This window comes from Rousettus aegyptiacus, unplaced genomic scaffold, assembly GCF_014176215.1.
Source record: "Rousettus aegyptiacus isolate mRouAeg1 unplaced genomic scaffold, mRouAeg1.p scaffold_m13_p_3, whole genome shotgun sequence".
In the NCBI taxonomy this organism is placed as follows: domain Eukaryota; kingdom Metazoa; phylum Chordata; class Mammalia; order Chiroptera; family Pteropodidae; genus Rousettus; species Rousettus aegyptiacus.
The window spans coordinates 51,930,421-51,951,966 of NW_023416306.1; the positions used below are offsets into that span (position 1 = coordinate 51,930,421).

General features: G+C 33.5%; 1 protein-coding gene across 49 annotated transcripts in view; it reads right to left on the reverse strand.

The window, feature by feature from the left end:
- Positions 1-21,546, reverse strand: part of PTPRD (protein tyrosine phosphatase receptor type D) — a 1,934,582-nt gene that overhangs the window by 67,066 nt on the left and 1,845,970 nt on the right. For all 49 annotated transcript variants that reach the window (XM_036238646.1, XM_036238649.1, XM_036238671.1 and 46 more), the window contains one exon: positions 4,274-4,397. In XM_036238646.1, the coding sequence (XP_036094539.1) occupies positions 4,274-4,397 (124 nt within the window). The remainder of the gene's footprint in view (positions 1-4,273; positions 4,398-21,546) is intronic.

Sequence of the window (21,546 nt, forward strand, 5' to 3'; positions counted from 1 at the left end):
TGAATTAGGTGTGGCAAGTATAGGCTTAGCCATTATGAATTCCAAAGGAGCTAGAGATCTGGGTGGTCTACAGGAGAGAATAGTAGTCTTGAGTCTGACTGACTCATGAATTAGAATTTTGGCTCTGCTACTTACTAGCTATTGATTATAAATAAATTACTTAACTTTTTAAAATTTAAGTTTCTTCGTCTATAAAACTGATAACAACTAGCTTTCAAGACTGTTCTGAACACTATAGATAAAATTTATGCATGTTTTTATATACTGTATATGAAATCAATCACATGGTACCTGCTACACAGTAGGTACACAGATAATTATATCTATTATAACTTTTGTCTTTGTTGTTAAATTAAAGAAGTTAGGTTTAAATTTACTTTACATTTTGACCTGGCCAACAATTTAAAAACTCCATGTCAATATGGTTTTTAAAGTGAAATGTTAATTATAATCCTACTAATAGAACTGTAGTACTGGCAACGTGAAGGGCATTTTATTAAAAAACAGAAAACAAAACAAAACAAAAAAAACCCTTTTTTATCCAGGACTATAATAAGAAGAGTGAATTTTTGCCAGTTATAGGGCATTACAATATCCGATGTAACACTAATTGATATTTCTGAGTTTACAAGAAGTCGAAGACACTAAAAAGATATTTGAGGTAAGTAGATCACCTGTGGAACCAGATAGGCAGAGACGTACTCAACCTATTGCAATTAGGCCTATGATGCGTCTCAGTCACCGATGATTCCCATGTGGTGTCACTGCCTCAGATTAGTTATGTCATAAAATAGGAAATTAAATATTAAAATGTAATGTTTGTGTTATCCACAGGTTAATGCCCATAACAAAGTGGATGTTTGGGCAAAAAAGTTGGATCTTTAGAGCCATGCCAAATTACTTAGTCACAGTCATGACTTGTATCAGAAGGAAAGTGGTGAGGGTAATACATGCTGTGGAAGCCGAGGCTAAGGAATTAAAAGAGTTCACTTCTAATTTGAGCTGTATAGCTTATATCCTGTGCTACTCGAGGCCAGTCCTTCCTCTGCACTTCAGTTTTCTCATCATTAAATATGGATACCCATATATATAGTAAAATAGCTGTTGCTTCATCAGACTGTTGGGCATACAGTAAATAAAGTAATTGATAAGAAAATTATGTAGAGCTAACTCTTGGAAGTCAGATGAAAGAAGTTACAGCTAAGGAAACATACTCAGAGAAGTGAGAGTTACATAACTAGTTAGTGACAGAGCTGTGACTCAAAGCCAGATTTCCTTGTTCTTCATCTTTTGGGTTGTCCATTTCTCTTGTACTACTTTAATATAATTATACTTTCTGGGTAACTTTGAATTTTTTAAGATTAGGCATATACTTATATATTTTTTATGTACATATAAATATTAGTTTCCATTTAGACTTAATTTGACAATATTTATCATGAATCACTAAAATTCTATCACCTGTCTTCATTAGGAGTTACTATTTTCTCTTAAAAACTGCCTAAACATGGAGGGGACCCCAATTGTAACTGCATTGGTCAAAAATTCAATTTTTTTCACATACTACTTACTCTATAATTCAACAATTATAAGCATTTTGTAATTAGGGCTCTCTTGAATTTATTCTGCACTTTTCTCAGCATAAATAAAATGACTAATTTGGAAACATGTCAAGAAGTGTCACTATTTTCAAGGAATTTGGTAAGCACAGTGGTGCCCATACAGAATTCCCGATTCTTTTCATTTTTTACTCCCTGCCATCTCTCAATGCAAATAGTGTAAAAGTTTTGCTCTATTAAACAAAGATAGAGACAATCCAAATCACTTTGGCAACTTCCAGTGTTTTCTTTAATGTTTGTCACCTAACTCTGTAAAGTAAAATAAAGCAGCCAGTACCACTGAGAGAACAACAAACATATGCAAAATGAAATTCTCTACTAAAGTCTTTTAAGTTATTGCCACAGGACTCAAAACAACCAAGTTAAATTTTATAAATTGTACATGAAGTCACTTAATATGTTAATACATTTGAAAAATTTGGCTCTGTTATCAAAGCACACTTATAGGAGAAGCCTCAGTTAGTGGTTCTGTGGCTCCAGTTGCTAGCATTTTCTCTTTTTGCTTAAGACATAGAATAATTGCTTGCCCCCTTAAATATTTGCTGGTTAGAGCTTAGTCTGAGATAAAATGCTGTTAGTGGTTGTAGTCTAGATTAAAATCTCTCTGTATAGCCCATAAACTTCAATTAAATGCTTCTAACCTTTTGCATAACACTTAGAATTGAAAGACTTTTGGTTTCTAGGTCAGCTCTAGATTTAGGATGTATTTGTGGACATGGAGCTATAAAAAGGCAGGTTTTAGTTTGATTCAAGTGTTTCGGCTTTTATACTGTAAAAATAGCATAGGGATGAAATGTACATAGTTCCAAACTATCATAATAAAAGTACAAGGAGGAATATTCCTTGTTTTTTGACATACTTTATTGTTAAGACTGTAAAAAATAACAGGTTAAGGAAAACAACGACAAAGTAGGCAAAAGTCCAGGGAGGTAGTAGTATTGAATGACCCAATTTTGAGTGAAAACAATGCTATACTACAGCGAAGGCAGACTGACAAGGTCTCCAGCCAAGATGATGACAAATGCATTCTCAATTTACACTCATTTATTTTATTTCTATATCTTGCTTTAATAATAATAAAAAAATAAGATTATTATTTGAGACTTGGTTTAATTTCTCATTTACTATGGAGACTTGAGACATGAAATTGCTATTCTTAAATTTACATTTTAAAATGGGAAATACAGAGATAAATGTCAACTCTTTGTTAATTATACAACATATACCAATTACAGTTTCTAAACAGGACTTGAAAGATGCAATTACTAGTTTGACAGTATCCTGCTGGAACTAGCATTGATGAAACTTTGATAAATCCAAACGGTTTTTTCAACATGGAAAAAGACTAACTCTTGAACTTATAGTATCTTTAATCACCTCAAAAAAGGACTGTAACATTTTCAAAGTCAAAAGTAAAATTAATTGTGGGACTTTTACAAAATATATCTGTGATAAATAATGCCATTTTGATGAAAGGGGCTACAGGTAAGGGCTTGCTCAAATGCTGAAAGACAGGTCTTGTTCTCTAAAAATGGGAAATAAATGTTTGCCTTCGATGCTTACTAGGAAAGCTTTTAAACAACATCTTACTTTCAAATTAACATTGAGCACTAAGGAGGCAGGTATGACTTGGTCAGAGCTATGAAATAAAATGGTGGTCATCATAGATTTCAGAAGCAGAAAAAAGGAAAGATATTTAAACACCTATAGATGAACATGTTTGAACTGTAAGGTTCTCAAAAGGCCTGAGTCTGAAGCTGGTATTATTTAATGTTTTATAAAACACACAGAAGAGGGTAAGCAGTAAACTTTCAAGTATGTAAAAGCTGCAACGCTCTTCTGGTTGCCAATGAGGATGTAAGTGGAATGTAGCAGCTTGTGGGCCACATTAGCTGCTACAACAGAGGAACAGATTTAAGTGACACTGTAAACTATCTTCTAAAGACAGCAATCCAATGTGCTATCATGGCTGAAAAGACTAAAAAATGCTGAGTGTTCAACATGAACTCCTGATTGTTTTTAATATGCAATGTGATGGGGATGTAGTATTGGAAAGGAATGAATGGAAAATACTCTCCTCAAAAATTGTTAAGAGAAACTAGATATGTTTGAGAAGTAATCCTCATTTTTTAGGCACATGCATTCCTTCTGGAATGTAATCCTTAAAATTGTGAGAGAGATTCCCAAGCAGTCCACATATTAGATGTACCAGACATTTCCAAGGTGCTTATTAGTATTAATCAGCACATCACCAACTCCTGATCTTTAGATTGTCCCTAGTGGCTAACCGGATTTATTCACTAACAAACGAACCCCACGGGTGTTCTTAAATAACAATGTAGGGGCATCTTCTAACAATCACCTTTTTGTTTATAATCAGCAACCATCAGTAAATGGACAAAAACATCAACTATGTTATCAAGACTTTCATCTAGGGTAGAGGCAAGAAGAAAATGAGGGATGCTCTTATGTTATTTGATATATGGAATACTTTTGCCCATGTATACCTGTATGAGAAAAGAAAAGTGAGAATAAGCAATGCCTGAATCTTAACTACTTTCACAGATGGCCGAATTCTTAGTTAAAACTATATTTTTATGCACATACTCAACCCGATAAAAATAAAGGTATAAATAACATCGGTATTTCCTTACCTTCTATTGCTGATAGGAGAACCCGGGAATGATCATATGCAATTACATTTGCATATCTATTCTTTGGTTTGTTTACTTCCAAGTTTGAATGTTCCCATGTGAACTGCTGGCCGGGGTCAATTGACTTTTAAAGAAAAACAGCACACACACACAAAATCAATACCAAATTATACTGGATTATAGGCATTTATCACCAGTAATAAACATGATTTAAAAAAAAAAAATTCTGAAGCTGCACTTCATCAAGATGATCCTACTTGTGAAGCTGAACACTAATATAACCAGAATAACATGAAATGATTAATCATAGCAAAAACAGTGATAGTTGCCAACATCGATTCAAATAGGAAGAAAATCAATATAGATATTCTGTTAATATTGGAAAGGCAGGTTTTTAAATTTAATTTTTCTTTTTTTTACTTTTCCATTTCCTTCTCTGCTGTTGCGGTTTACAAGTTACCTTGGTTCAATATTCTTCCAGTTCCATGAACATTATTTTATCTTGATTACTCTCCCCTATTTTTTCCTGTCTGGACCTAACCTCTCTCTTTAAATTGACTGGTTTTTCACTGGCTTCAGTGAGCACAGGTCCACTATTCTTTCTTCATCTGTAGGCTTATGCTTTGATGGCAACTTAACATTTTGTCTGTTTTTCTAAAACACACTATGACCAGTATCACAAAACTATTAGTATACTTCAAACAGTTGAGAATAACAGTAAAGGAAGGTCAGTTAAATGTAATAATCATCTTAGTCAGAATATTAATTTATAACAATGCAGATAAGATATAATTGCTTTTCTATTTATTAGTTTTCTATTTTTCATTATGTATTCTCATGTTTACAAAGGTTACTTCATTTCATTCTTTATTTTAAACTTTTTTTCTCTGATTGTTAATACTTTTCTTTGATGTCTTAGTTGAAACAAAGTTATTCAATGATCTAAAATAAGTATTTTGCAGGTATACAATAATATATGTATTTTTTTAAATTATAATAAAACCATTGTTTTAAAACTGCATTCAGGCTTTGATTATAAAACTCTGGGAGGCTTTTTAATTTCCTGCAATGTTTTCAAAATCAAAACATCTTTTATTTTACCAAAGAATACTGAAATTTTTTAGTGCTTATAATTTCATGGTATATGAAAACATAAGTTAAATAATTATATAAACTATGATTTTAAATGATCAAATTTAAGTTTTTTAAAAAATTAATGATAAATTAGGTTTATGTACAGGTGACTTTTTTAAAAAAGTAAGATACTATGTTAACAGAATTTTTAGCAATAATTTTTGATGATGGGTGTTTTTCATTCTTTTATATATATATATATGTAGAACTCAAAAGTAAAACATATACAATGGCTATTACAATATTAAAGGTGCACATTTCATGTTAATGACAGAGTTCATCATGAGTAAAACTCACCAGTGTAAAAAGTCAAGTCCATTAACAATCATGAATAGCCTCCAAAGACACTAAAATTCTCAGCAGTATAGATTTACACCAGTGAACATGATTTAGTACATAAGCTTCTTGCACATCATTCTCTAAAATATGCCAAGAAGCTCCTAAGCTTACTGAAGTATAGTCCTTTGGTGGAAGAGTTACTCTGATGGCTTTGTTACTCAGACTACGATCACTCACAGATGTATAAAATGACATAAATTTAATTAGACTGATGAAAAATTGCATCTATCAGCTCAAAGACTGTTAACTCATGTACATTCCAACTCTTACACATATTCTCAGCCATCTGCCTGATTTGATACTACATTGAAGAGTTTGTGAAAACTGACATAAGTGGAACCATTTTAAAATAGAGACAGAGCAGCTGATCCAGAGGAATTGCCTTGTGCACCCTGTTTTTCAAATCTTTGGACTAGACCAAACCACAGTTGTTTTACAAATCACTTGTAAATCCAGCAGGAAAGCTGACATCATGATCACAAAGGCTAATGATTACGGGCTCTCTATTTAAAAGATAGAATCAGTAAACAATCATGTACAGTCAAAGTAGCTCAGCTTGCTACCACTTATAGGAATTTCTTTTTATGTAATTATTTTTTCTTTTCTCTTAAAAACATCTTTCCTTCACTCTGTAATTGGGACACTATCTGAGTTTCTGCCTGAATCTATGCTCCCCAAATTGCAATTCTTTAATCCCAAATAAATGCTTGCTGCCTCTCGTTTTGGGTTTTTCATTTTAGGTTAACAAGTTTAAAATCTGGTAATGAAAACATGAGTTGTATGTAACATATGTTAATATGCTTATGCTTAAAGTATGACCCATAAGGAGACCTGTAAATAACAGAATAATTATTCTAATAGCTGCCAGGTCATTATGCTTTACATGCAGTAGTCTGCTTAATTTCCACAAGTGTTATTAGGTAGGACTTTTTGCTTTCTTTATTTTACAGACAGAGAAATTGAAGTAAAGAAAGATTAATTCAATAAATCTTCCTGAAGGCTTTCTCTGTGGCAGGCACTGCGCTATTTTGTGGTTAATTTGCTCACACCTCTAGAATCATACATTTACCCTCAAACCCAGCTCATGATTTGAAAGCCCAGCTGATGATTAATAGCTAGTAATTACTAGCCATGGCATTACTTAACTATCAGAAGGGCCACTGCAAAAATAAAGAAACCCAACATGTGAAACCCACCTAAACATAACTATCCTTTATTTCACCAGTTCAAATAATATTTCTTCCCAACTGATCATCCTGTGTCATTCCAGGGTAATTACATAAGAAATCAAGTTTTAAAAATGAGTTTGACTTCACATGGATGATAAAACAGATGGGATGCAGCTTACATTAATACTCGTTTTACACGGATCAAACAAACATTGATTAAATAATGCTGACTTGTCTTTGCACAACACATACTCATCCATCTGTATCTATCTATCTGACTGAACATTTAACAATACACAGCATAGGCCATTATTTTAGAGCTTGTCAGAATGCTGAGTGCAGTAAACTCAGTAAAGAAGAATAACTACTAGTAGGTACGGTATAAGAAAACCTTTTATATTTACCAAAAAAAAAAAAAAAACCCAAAAAACAAAAATGGTTGAGGAAAATCAAATTTTAATTATCCATGTTAATGAAGCAAAGATATCGTGAATGAGTAAGACCCTAATTCTCAAAACCCACTTTCCAGACTTTTCTTAGTGCTGGTGATGACACAGTTGCTTGTTTGCTTTGTTTTCTGCCTTCTCTTGCTGAGATTCTCTTCAGGAAGAATGGAATGATCAACATGGAGAAAGAGCAACACAGGCCTTGAGTGATACAGAAGTTGACTTCCACTTCGGCATCATATTTTTGGCCAGCCTGCCATGACTATGATAGCTATGTATCTTCCAACTATAAAGTTAAGCTGAGGCCACCCCAATATTATTAAAAAATATCTAAATAAGTACCCTTGTTCCTAAAGGAGTCAATTCCTCCCTACTGTTGGTATTTGGTTTTCCTGAGCTCGACTCTCGGATATCTCTATTCATCTTTCTGGCTCTGTTTATCCAAATTTTGGTAGGATATTTCCTCCTTCTCAGCATTTAATCCAAAGTTCTACCTCCTGAGAGGAATTTTGCAAGTTGGAAATAAAGTAAGCTAGATTTATTTAACTGAAAGTTAATTAATGACTTTTTAAAAATAAGCCACATAAAATTTTTATGTTATGTTATCACAGAGTTCATAAATAAGAATGCTACTAATCATATGTAGTTTTTCCAGTTATTCAACAATGCCCTTGAAAGATAGGTACTGGATAAACTTTATGTAGCGTCTTAAACTTTACTAAGATGCCAAACCATTTTACATTGATTTTTTTATCTGCACTCTTGGGTACCTGACACACACACCCTCCCTTCTTGCCAAAGCTGTTGACCAAGTCATTCTAGTGTTATAATCATTTCAATGATGAAAACGATCAGCTTAATTGCAATAGCTTTGCCTTACAAAAGAAAAAAAAGTGACCAAATAGAAAAAAAAAAGTCCTCCTGGGACTTAAAGAAGAAAGGGAAAACCTCAAGTAGACACTTGCTGATACTGAATATTTTATACTCATGTAGTCTTTAACTTGATGGTTTGATTTTTTAAAATCAACTAGAACTTTGTCTTCAAATTAGTAGAAAAAGACCTACATAGAATTGATGGATTTATAATCTTCCCACATATAACCGATGTATATATACTCTTGATAAAAAGCTAGAATTAAAATATATTTAGATCCAATAGTTATAACATGTAATATTTACAGTTTCCTTTATGTTTCACATGTATTAACTCATATTATCATACAAACACCCTAAAAGTAGTTATCATTATTATCACAATTCTGTAGAAGAGGACCAAGGTGCAGAGAAATTAACTTTCTTGGTGTTAAGATGCTACTAGGTGGAGGAGCCAGGTTTGGGGACCAGGGATCCTATTCCTCAAGTCTGAGTGCCTAACTGTCCTTTCTGACCAAGTTGGACAATATTTTTTGATATTTTTCTTCAATTGTCCTCTTAAAACACAATGCAAGGAGGGCAGGGAACAAAAATCTCTATAAACTCAAAACAAAAGGGTGTTCATAAATTTGTGTATCAGTTTAGTGTCACCAAGTAAAATTACATCCTAATTTGATAGTGATTTTCTTTGGATAAATCTGATGTCGTCATCCTAAAGCAAAGTCCTTTAAATATGATTCTGCAAAATTTCAACTTCTCTATCCGAAGAAAAATGTAATTTATATGTGCAAAACATCATATAATACCAGCTGCTCTGTATTCCATTTCCCCCTACTCTCCCAAGAGAAAAACCTCAAAATATTCCCTTTAGAAACTCATCAAAGAAAAACCACAAAAAAAGATACATCCTGTTTTTGTCTGTATTTTAAAACAACGAACAGAAATTAAATTACATAGAAGGAATAGACCGGCTACATGGCTAGCCAAACTATGGGTCAGACTAACCACCCTTTTGATAGGGAATTGAACTTCCAGTGACCTACTCTCCAGAGAAATACTATCTTTCCACATAATTCCCCATCAATGGGCTCATTTTGTCCTTAGAGTGGTTTGTCTCCAGATATTCTCAAGTCCTTTCTGAGGTTTAGAAGAGTAAACTGCCATGTACTTGTGTATATCTGCAATGAAGCAAGCTCTTTATACATTTTCATTTGTTCATATTCTCTCTCTCCCAGTTTGAAAATGGTAAATTAATATGTATCCATTTAAAAAAGACCAACGTTTGCATAGTTGAGAGGGCTATATTTTTGCACAATTAGCAAAAGCCTGCAATTGGCATAATGAGTACTTTCTTCAAAGAGAAGAACATGAGTTCAGTTGAATCTGATGATACTTTAAAAACTAGAATGTGAAGAAGGGTTGGAAAGTATGGTGCTGAGAAAAGTCTGGCGGTCAGAGCCCAGGGTGCTGGATTTCTCTTTGCTCTTGGTTAGCTTTGGCCGGTCATGTAACTTGGGTCTGTTTTCTCACTGTTCCTTTTCCTATTACTGTCATCTCAGTGTTTGGTTCGTGCTCCTATTTTCTCTTATCTCCTTTTATCCAATCTGCCATCAAAACTTCCTGTCTTTTTCTATTAAAAAAACAAACAAACATCTGATCTAGGCCACCATTTGCATCTGAAGGATTGAAATAGGGACTTTTTAAGACTTAGTGTTAACTAATGAATGGATGTGACAGTCCACCACCTTTAATATGGAAAGATGTACATTTTACAAACATAACACACTCATCAAAGACATCAAAAGTGTTTCAATCAGATATTTTTGTATGCAGTTAATTTTTTTCTTCAGATAAATGATAAATTTGCACCAACTTCATATGTTGTCTAATGGTATAATTTGGGAGTCTGATTACAAAATATTATGTAACAAGTACTTATAGAAAATTTCCTAAAGTAACAGTTTATTTACTTACATTATTGAAATTGATATGTAGAGAAGAGAAATTATATTCATAGTGAAGCATCTAGCCATATGAGATGAGTAAATATTTTTGAGAACCCTCTGAGAAATATTTTCTTCTAAATTATATCTTGGCACCAAGGATGACTTAACTTATTTCTCTGAGGATACCATTTACTGCTACATTTGAACTTATCCTAATTTACTATGGATTCAAAATGACAAAAACAACAACAAACCAACAACAAAAACTGGATTCTTTTTGACTCAGTAGGACAATGCCACCTGATCTCTAGAATTTGGATAAGCTATTTTACTGCTTTATATGTATGACTGTGAAAAGGATTATTTTTGAGAAATTTTTTCAAATAAGCGTTCAAAAATGATAAAATTTTAAGATCTGAAGATGTAAAAGTCTAGATTTTTTATTCTTATCATGCTCTTTTTTTAATATACCCCAACATTTTCCTGGATGCTATCAAATGCAGAAGACAGACATTCCTAGTTCCCAAAAGTAGTATTCTAGAAGAATGACGGCAGTGATACATTTTAATCCTAATGTTTTAGTTTTAGCTATTCATCTCTTACAGCAAATTAAAGTGGATAATAAGAAAGGAATAGATAGAATTATAGTTGATGTTCTTAAAGACTAGAGCTTTGTGGATAATCATTTTACACGTATAATTCACAGAATGTAATTTCTGATGTTATTTGGAAAAGCAAAAGAAATTAAACGTTTTGCAGACAGTTTGAGGCAAAAAAAAAATTACTAAAATTTTATTAAACTGCTCTAAAGAGACAAAGTTGACTGAATTGACAGAAAGTAATTGCAATTTTTATAAAAAGAATTATGTAGAGGTAACAAATAAAAGGTAAATGAAATCGATGTGTTGCGTTTAACTGAATAATTCACAATGGCATCCTTTCTTTTCCATGAATAACAGCATACTAGTTTTTGGCACTGAATTAAGATGAATATATAAATTCCTCACCACTCTTTGTAAATGTTGATGTATCTGTATAGATACAATAGGATTATGAGAAATAATACATGTGAAATGCCTGATGCAGCATTATCACTAATAGAAAGGTAAACATTTTACTTTTCCCTGCCTCTACCCACTGACTCAGGTAAGAATATCCTGCTTTAAGACAATCTTAGCAGCCAAGGAACATTTGCTTTCTCCCTGATGCTAACTGTATCTTCTTTAACAATAAAGCATAACATTGAGACAATTACCCAATTGACTTAGGCCAAAAAAAAAAAAAAAAAATCCTTTCTGCCCTCCTGCATGCTATGTACCAGTATGTCCACCAGGTTCCAAATGGCAGAGATACTTTTCTGGCAGAAATACCAAACAAACAAACACATAAACAAAAACCCCACAAGTAGCCACATATTTCTCACTATTTCTATTTCACTTGACACTGGAGACCTGGCCATTCAGAAACTGAGTGCAAAAGTAGAGTCAAAAGAAAAATCAATTGATAAATGAATAGCTTGTTTTTTTTTTTTTTAATTGTTGTGACTCATATTACAACACTATTTTATAAACAACAGTATAAGAAAAACAGGGGAGTAAATCATCATTGGTTTTTGAAAGTTTGGTTATAGTTGAGTTTTAAGTGATAACACTCATTCCTCTTTATCAAATGTAGAAATTTCTAACCTAATTTTACAACATACATTTTTTCTCTCTTATTTTACTTTGCATCCTGCAGACAGATACATTTTAGGCTTTCAGCATTGCCTTACTTGCCATTTAATAAAAAGTTTTGCTAAATCTTTTCTTCTCCCATATTTATTTTTCAGATGTGAAAGGGAAAACATATGAATTTTCAAACTGAAATGTATGAATACATTTTTCTGTTAATGTTCAGTCAATGCCTTTCATATCTTTTTCCTGGTTCAGAAAAATAAAAATCCTATATCTGAAATGAAACGAAAAAATATGATGCCTCCTCCAAGGCTGCAATACAATATAGAAAATCCTAAACAATCACTTTAAAAACTGTCCCCCTCTCCTCATTTTATCCCCAAATGTATTTAGTATAGCTATCTAGTTGACACATGTGTTTCCATTTGTGCCCTTGTGGCACAGTATATATATCAAGAATGTCTTGTTGTTAAAGTCATTATTCCTTATGAGTAAGGTAATAATAGTACACCTTACTGAATACTTATTATATTCAGTAAGTATCCCAGAAAGTATTTACAATCTTAAGTGTCATGTATACTTTCACATGACAAGCATATTAGAAAGACTAGGACCAACTAACAGATCTAGAATTCTAGAGTTTAATTTCTCTCTAAACTAAATGATTAATTTCAAAGTTTAATTTGTTCTGTTTAAAATGTATACTGGTTTTATAAAATAAAATTAAAGGTTATTTCAGGCAAAATATATTAGAAAAATATCAGTACATTGATAATTTTACATATTAGTCCTTTGGAAAAAAATTGGAATCACCTAATAGTAAATACCACCATAGGGGTTATAATTTATCTGATATTGTATATAAAGTGTTTAGTATACAGTTGATTTTAAAATGCATTTGTAGAATAAATGCCTGAAATGCATTATAGGCAGGATATATGGCAACAACGACTTTTACCCCAGAACATTAGAAATAGCTAAATTAGTTTCCTTTCTGAAGATATAATTGTAAAGTAAACATATATTGGAATAAACCAGAGATATGTAAAATCATTTTAAATAAACAGAATGGCTCCCAGGCTCACACTTGGTGGTAACCTGATTTGAAGTCAAATCTTTGACTTTGGCACATTTGAAATTCATTCTTAGTGAACATCTGTAACAGCCTCTCATACCATGATTTCTAAGTTTTGTACATCCACTCAATATGCTGAAGTATCACTTAGTGGCTGCTTTCCAAGTGATGATTCTATATAGAGCATATTACTAAATTTTTCACACAGTAGTATGTATTTGTAAAATTAATTAACCATTTTAATACAGTGGTGTTTTTGCCTTCATTTTTTTGTTTCAGTGATTATGCTCCTAAGAGGTCTCAAGGCTACCATGTTGGGAGCTGTGGGGAGAGTGCAAGGGCCCTGATCAGACAGAAGGATAACAGGACAACAAGCTCTCGTATAGGCTGAGTTTGAGTTGAGGCAGATTTATATCCCAGTTTACATCTGCTGTCTCAGTTTAATTATTCATAGGACCATCTTTCACTCTCCAGGTATCCCAGTTTGGGCAATAAATTGCCAGATGAGAGCAGGCTCTCACTTAATCATATCCATATCTGTATCTTGGGATCTCAGTGAGCTTCATGATAAAGTGTCTCAACCATCATAGCCAGGTGAGTACATATATGTGGGGAGAGACAGACAGATGGTAGGTTCTGCTAAATACTGAGTTCACTTACATCCTTTATCACGTGGACAGGTAGGTGGGGATAAGAACGATTTCAGCAGAATGAAAGCTGACTCTACTTATCTACTCTGCTGATGTAATAATGAGATATTAAACCAGAATGAGAGAAGGTGGATGGTGTGGATCCCATGATTCACCCTTGTTCAGTTTTCTATGCAGGTGCATAGAAGAGAGAAAAAGTAAAATAATAGAACATGTGATTCTGAACACATATTGACCCTGCACTCTACTAAACCATCAATTTAGCCTATTTAGATGATAATTTTTCCCTTCTTTTGGGGCAGGGTGCAGGATGAGAAAAATGAGGTGGTACATGAGCTGGTTGGTATGTTCAATTGAAAAGGAAAAGAAGAATGTTAAAGAACTGTTTTTATACATTAATCATTTCACAGAAATAATTTTTAATATTTTGTCTAATATATTTTAAAATATTTTAAAACCTATTATTGAAAAATTAGGTGTAATTATGGTATGATTTCTTTCTTTTTTAGCTGCTCTGGAAATGGAACCACAGAATTATTATATTGCTTGAGTATTATCCAATTCGGCCATTATACACATCTTCAAATATAGTAAGTTCTAAACGATTACGGCATATATAGACACTTCCTTAAACAATTCTACCTGCAGCAACATATCTAAAGGAAGGAGGAGCAAAAAGTCATAGACTCAAAGAAAATGGAGGACTCCAGTCATCATAGCTGATGAAACGGCCATTAGATCACACAACTAGTGAAAATGAGGTCCCCAGAACATGATTACCTCTCAAGTTTATAAAACTAAGGATTAGGTTCTGGAGTAAAGTGACCTTGTCAAGGGACTTTCATGGTTTGGAGGCCTGGCTTGAGGTCACTTTGCCTTGCCCATTTGATTCACATTCATCCCACTGTGCACCTCTGTCAAGCTAAGCTAGTCACTTATCTATCATCTCCCAGGGTTAGACTGCAGACACAGTGTTAGGCATTAACTCTGCCTAAAAGCCTTGAAAGTGAAAACTGTATCTTTCTCCTGAACAAATAAATATATAGGACAGTCATTACAGAATCATTTACAACAGTGAAAAAAATAGAAGATAGCCTTATTATAATAGCAGATTGGTTAAATGACTTAGAGTGTGAGAAAAGTATGAAGCTATTTTGAAGATAATGATAACAACTATTACATCACCATTATGCACTCAACCTCAATGTAATTTCTTAAAATAATTTCTTAAAATTGGAGTTGATATTGTTATCTCCATATTATGAATAAAGAAATTGAGGCTCAGAGGAGTTAAGACACTTTCCATAATTCCCCCTGATAGTCTACAAAGAAGTGAAGCTGAAATATGAATCAAAAGTTTTCTAACTTTGAAGTGTGAGCTCTTAACTACTACATTATAATGTGTACATATAAGTTATAACTTTAAATTTACTAACATAAAGTTCAATTCTTTATTTTAAACTGTGGACGGTAAGGAAAACATTCAATAACAGATGTCTCTGTCAGTTTGGCTTAACAGTAGTACTTTTTATTTCCAAATGTTTTTGAAGATAAAAGACCTGCTATAGCTTTCTTCATTGTTAGATTTGAACATGATTCTTATCATATTAAAAAGAGTGGGATATTAAGTATAATCTTTATCCTATATAATTAGAAACAAAGATACAGGGTTTCAATCTCATATTTACCCTTCCAACCATACTCCATTTCCCTTTTCTTTCCTCTTTCCTTTCCTTCTCTCTCCCTTTCTTTTTCTCTCTTCTGCTCTCTCCCTCCCTCTCTCTTCCTCTCTCTTTCTCTCTCTCTCTCTCTTCCTCTCCCCCACCCCGCACCCCACAAATTGTGTAGGCAAAGAGAGAGAGCTGATACACATGCATTCCTTGGAACTGAATAGCTGCAATAGAGCAAAGGGTAAAGCAGTATTGGCAAAAGCCACTGAGAATGGTGAGAGACCAATAACTCATGAATAACAAGTCTGTACAGTTTTAATGACTATTCTAATGGTTTAATAGATGGCACTTTAATAGGATTTCTAGTACAACCCTGAAAGCTTGTCTTCAATAAATCTGTCATTAACAAAGAACTGGGTTGCTTCGCCACATAACCGTAATTTACTGAATCTGAACACACACAAAAATACGGCAGTTGTCATCCTATATTACCATCTTTGTCTCACATATTTTGTTAACTATTGTGAGAGAGACAGCTACATGTTCAAAATGTAGGCTGCCAGTGAAAGAGGTGCATTTATACTAAGAGGATGCAGTAGAAATTAAACAAAATACAGCAGAAAGCTCAAGATTATCATTTATGTGTATGAGGACAAAAGTAAAAACAGTAACATAGCTGTGTGAACACTGAAACTTGAAAGATTCACTGGAGTTCTCTTTGAAACTGCTTATTAAATTCTTTGGGTGATTAGTTTATGACTTCCTATAGCACTGATTCTAAATTTGTCTCATAGTATTTTATGTTATCTTATTTACTGTACTGAGTTATAATTCATTACAGTCAAGTTGCGATGCTGTATTCCTTAGTGTGTACACCAGCTCAATATATACGTTGAATTGGTTATAATCAGTCCTAGTGAAGAATTCGAAATTCTAGCTTAGTTTTTCTCTGTCCATGTCAGGGGTTCTCAATTCTGACATTTCATGTCGGAATACCTCTTGTCTGGAGAGCACTTTCTGATCCTTTCTATTTTTCCAAATCCTACCTTTCTTTCAAGGTTCAGGTCCAATCTCATTGTCCCAATCCGCTCCTGCCTCGAGTGCTCTCCCACACACTTAATCACATGCACTTACCACTATACGTCACAGTGTGAATCATCTATTTGACAATTAGTTATGTTTAGCCTTGTAGCATTTCTTATTTTTAAGTTGTTTAAATTATTATAATTTACTTTTTCATTTGATATTTCTTTATTCCCCAACTCTATTATAAGTTCCTGGACAAAATACAGTCTACTATATATCCTTGTAGTCTATAAAATGGCTAGCCCAGTTGAGGTACAAGTAAAAATACTGACATAATTTGACAATATTAGATTATTGTCTCAAGTTCTACACTGGTCTTTTAAAATTTGAAACTTTTTTTTTTTGTAAGTATACTTTCACCTCCTGATTTATAATGCTGAGTCTTAAAATGTATACAAAGATTTTGAACCTGAAGGTCATGGATTGATGCATTCTTGAGAATATCTTTTCCATCAATGCTGATACCTGTAATTCACTGACTTTACAGTAATCTATACTGATTATCAAGACTACTGAAAATACACATTGGCTAAGCAATAGTTTACGAAAGTTGCATAAATTCAACAAGGCCTAGCGTATGTTAAAGGAATTAAAATTTCCCTTCTCAGATCCAATGATGGAAAAAGTTGAATAGACATACTCTTGCTAGGGGATCTGTATATATCTATTTATAAGTAATGTTACTATAAAATTGACTCCCTTTTCCAAAATTGAAAGTATTATCAATCAAGCCACTCAACAAAAGTAAAATTTTATGCTGGAAAAGAAAAATAACTATATTTGAGTTCACTTAAAATACCACTTGAAAAAACATTAGATTTCAGATTGTTTTTTATTACACAGCATAGGCCTTATTTACTCCAATTTGAGGGTATGCTTTGATAATTTAACAAGACAGTAAATAAAATCTAAAGAGGCTAAACAATCTTACAAATAGTAATATGGGTAAAGTAACAAACATAAAAAAAACATATTCTAATAAATGGACCTTTTTTTATTTTCCAACAGAGATATAAAATATAGGTAAGTTACCTTCGTCAGTAATTTATAAAGGAAGAGAGAGAGAGAGAGATCTATATTATACTTTATCAAATCCTATTTCTTTCTAGAGGTATAAATTTCATCCGGTTAGGGAAATTTTGGTTGATATTATAACACAAAATTCTATGCTTGATAACTGCTCCTAAAGCTTAGAGAAAAAATAAGTTCTGCCACAGAAACGTAATAAAGAACAAATGCTGTTCCATGATCTTACTTATACATTTAAATAACAGAATATGAGAAGGGAAATATGAGTTTTCTCTAAAAGGGGTCCAAAAATCTAAGAGTTTGAAGCATTTATTTTTCTGTCCAAGAAATTAGCAAATATACACTTTGAAGAACAGATTTTAGATAGTGCTGGCACTCTAATTGGATTTCTAAATCCCTGAATTTACTGAATGTTAGAAACACCCCCCCCCCCGCCCCCCAAAAAATCCCATCACCCTTCATGTGGTAAAACTAACAAATATAGAAAAAAAATCCAAGTTATACTATGTTAGAGTAAAACTTATAGCTTCATGATACTGGAATCCAGACAAAATCCAGTTATTGATGCTTTGGCCTAAAATTTGGCTAAAATTCTGAAGGAAACTTTAGACTCAGAATTCAAGAGCAAGGATTCTGTATTATTCATCTTTGTACTCTAAGAGTCTAGCAAAGTACCTGGCACGTAGTAAGAACTCAGTAAATGTCTGCTGCATGGGATGAACGGAACATAAAGCTGGAAAAGGAATAAAGACCTCTAAAGGAACAGGCATTGTTAGTCTTGGAAATTTTTTTAGAGGCAGCCAATATTTTTAGAATTGGTCTTCCATTGTTCTCAGGGGTATTTGGAAGAAATGAGCAGCTTTGTTTAACAGAATTCATTTGTTTATTCTCTAACGAAAATTATAATCCTTGGTCTGTGGCATCACAATTGGTTGCTGTGGGAATGATTATAGATCAAAAACAAAAAGATTATATCCCTTTTCAAGAGCAAATGAGTAGCAAGAGCGGATGAAGTCTTAAGGAAACAAAGATGTTCTTTTCATGCAAATATTTTAATGATAAAACTGCAGAGAGATAAATACTGAAACTACTAGTCTTTGTGAAACTTGCTGGCAGATTTTTAGCTTTGAGGAAAGATGGTTTTTCCCCTTAGAATTGACCTTAAGACATGAATACTCCAGATCATTTTTCTTTACAGACATTGGAGAGTAGAAAAAAGCATTTTGTAACCAGCATTCTTATGCTGCTTTATTTCAGGCAAGGCACTGAATGTCTTCCCTACCCGTGTACACAATCACTGTCAGGGAGGATGATCTCCCACACTGTCCTAATAATACACTGCCCAAGGGAGGTCCACCAAAGCCAAAAGTTGCTGCTCCTCTGTTCCCATTGGACCTCTGCTGCAGTACAGTAATATAATAACCTAAGAAACCACCTTTATTCATTACCTGATAATTAATATCATATGCCTATGTTTGTGAAGTGTGTATGAGGACAAAAATAAAACATTTCGACATTCAATCCAAAGATATTTACCATGCTAGTCACAGGGATACCTCAATAAATATGATTCTTTCCCTACTCTGTAGGAGATCCAATTCTAGTGAAAGACGTACAAGGAAAACAGTGAAGACTGCAGTCCCATGCAATATCAAGGATTCAACCATGACAGAGTTAATCAAATCTTCCATAAATACAGTGAACAGCACCTGTCTCACCTTAATATTTGTTCTATGTTCAGGCTTCCTTCAGATTTTGAAACTCAGCATTTTCAAACAACTCCTTAAGTATAATATATTCACTTACTATTCAAATACAAAGTATACCTACTTAACCCTATAGTTTAAAAATATAAATTTTATAATAGTTTTATATCTCAATAATGAAATGATAAAGAAAAATATATATAATATATCCTGTAAAACTTTTTGCTGAAAATCATTTTTGTTTCTTTCAATAAAAATCACCTCTTATCACAATCCTTGATAGCTACCTAAATTTCTAGTCCTGTTTTTAATTTGGGTTCTTATGTAAAAGCAAAACTTCTGTAATGTTTCAAGATACCCTGCCTTTAAGATGTACTACAGTTTCATTTTATTTTCAGAAAACATTTCCCTTTATCCATGAGTTTGTTTTGACAGGGAAAGCCTGCCTAGAAAACGTCAGCTGTTGCATAATGTCAAATGGGTAACTGGCTGAGTGACGTCGGCCATGCCACTTAACCTCCTCGAAAATGTCTTCTCTTTAATAAGACAGCATGAGTGAACTAAAGTAGAAGACTTTAGGAATCCTCAAATATAATTCTGTAGTGGAAACTTCATGACAGTGATTCAAAACTTTGAAATTTTAGGAAAGTTTTTATTTTTAAGATATTGGGAGAACCCTCGAGCTGTGACAAGAAGGATCAATATGGAAGAAATAGAAAAGGAAAGAAAAAGGAAATCAATGCCCAGATGCACAGCAACACCCACAAACTCCAATGCTCAGACTGAAAATTTTTATTCTCCTGGCGTCTCCACTGATGATGAGGAGGTCAATTAATTACTGTGGGGGGAGAAGGAGACCAAGTTCTCTCGCCTTCCTTAATGCAGCTCCCTAAATGCTCATAATACAAAGGGAGGCATTTCACTGTTCATTAACTATGCTAATTATGGTTTCTCAATCACTGCAGCCATGTCTGCACTCTGGAGTTACAGAAGATGAGAGATTCAACCTAAGCCTGCGGCAGGTGATGGGGCGGGGGTGGGGGGGTCGGTTGTGGCGGGGTGTGGGGTTTGGGGGTGGGGTGGGGGTGATGGGAGACCTCACTACAAAGAGAAAACAAAAAGGGACACCTGGCATCAGAAAGAGTGTCATCTTTATAATATCTACTTTTAATCTTGTATTATAAGAATGAGACAAACAGAATTCCAAGGTTAGAGAATTGATAAAGGTCACCCAGTGAAATCACCAATTATCACGCTAAACTTCTGCCTCCTCAATCCAGCTTTTTCAGTTATATGCCACTTGACATACCGTTCACTTTAACAGAAATAAAAGCTGGAGCTAAAAAAACGATAACAATGAACCCTGAAGCTAATGGAAATAAATATATATAGGCAATGAGTTTGTACACTCTCACCATCTTGAAATATGGCAAACTTCTAATTGTGAAGTAACAGCTTCTATCTTTTCAAGTCATTTAGCAGCTTTTATATGATGTTAAGTTGTAGGAACTTAAAAGAGGATTTTGCATATATGAAAGAATGCTTTAAAAATCTTAAGGATAAATGTCACTTCATACCATTTTAACGGATTTACGAAGCTTAATTTATTGTAGTGAACAAGTTCTCCTTTCGTCACGTGTCTTATCTAAATGAAGGTGGAATCTGACTGGTGATTTGTGAAGAAGAGGGCATTTTGCCAGTATATGTCCTCACTTTTTTTAATTGTCAAGACTAAACTAGTAAGTAGATGCTGGTCTATAGTTTAAAATGTCAAGACATGAACAAGTCAGTACTATCTTCTCTGAGAGTGAAGACTTGCTTTTTATGCCTTCCCATCCTTCAAATACCTACTTCTGTTTCTTCTCTCCACTCTATTCTCCTAGTGAGTTAGTTAAGGTCAAAAGACAAATGCAGTCACTGCTGTGGTCAGAATATCACCCTGACACCAAGGCATGTGGGTTCACATCTCTACTCTGTCCCTTAATATCTATGTGACAAGTTAAATAAGTTACTTAAATTTCCTATACTCTCTTCTGTAACATGGAGATACTAATAGTACCTACTTGCAAGGACTGAATGAGTTAATATATGTAATGTGTTGTGAGGAGTGCCTGGCACAAGGTATGTGCTATACAAACCTTTACTATCATAATTACACCTGAAACCCTGTAGAAAGGTATTATTATTATCATGATATTAAAATATTATGCAGTTTGATACTGAAGAAGAAGATATAAAGAAATGTTCTAAAAAACAGGAGGAAGAAGGAAGAAGAAAAAGGAGGGAGAGAGGAGAGAGAAGAAAGTAGGTTGGGAGAGAAGGGAAGAGAAGGAAGAATGAATTAACTTAAGGATCTCCATGAGATGAAGTATGGATGACTAACGAATGCCCACCCCTAAGGAATCTTACTTAATAAGTGAGAAATAACGCAGCTCTGATCATGGTACATGCATGAACTTCTTAGTTGAAGCCCAACA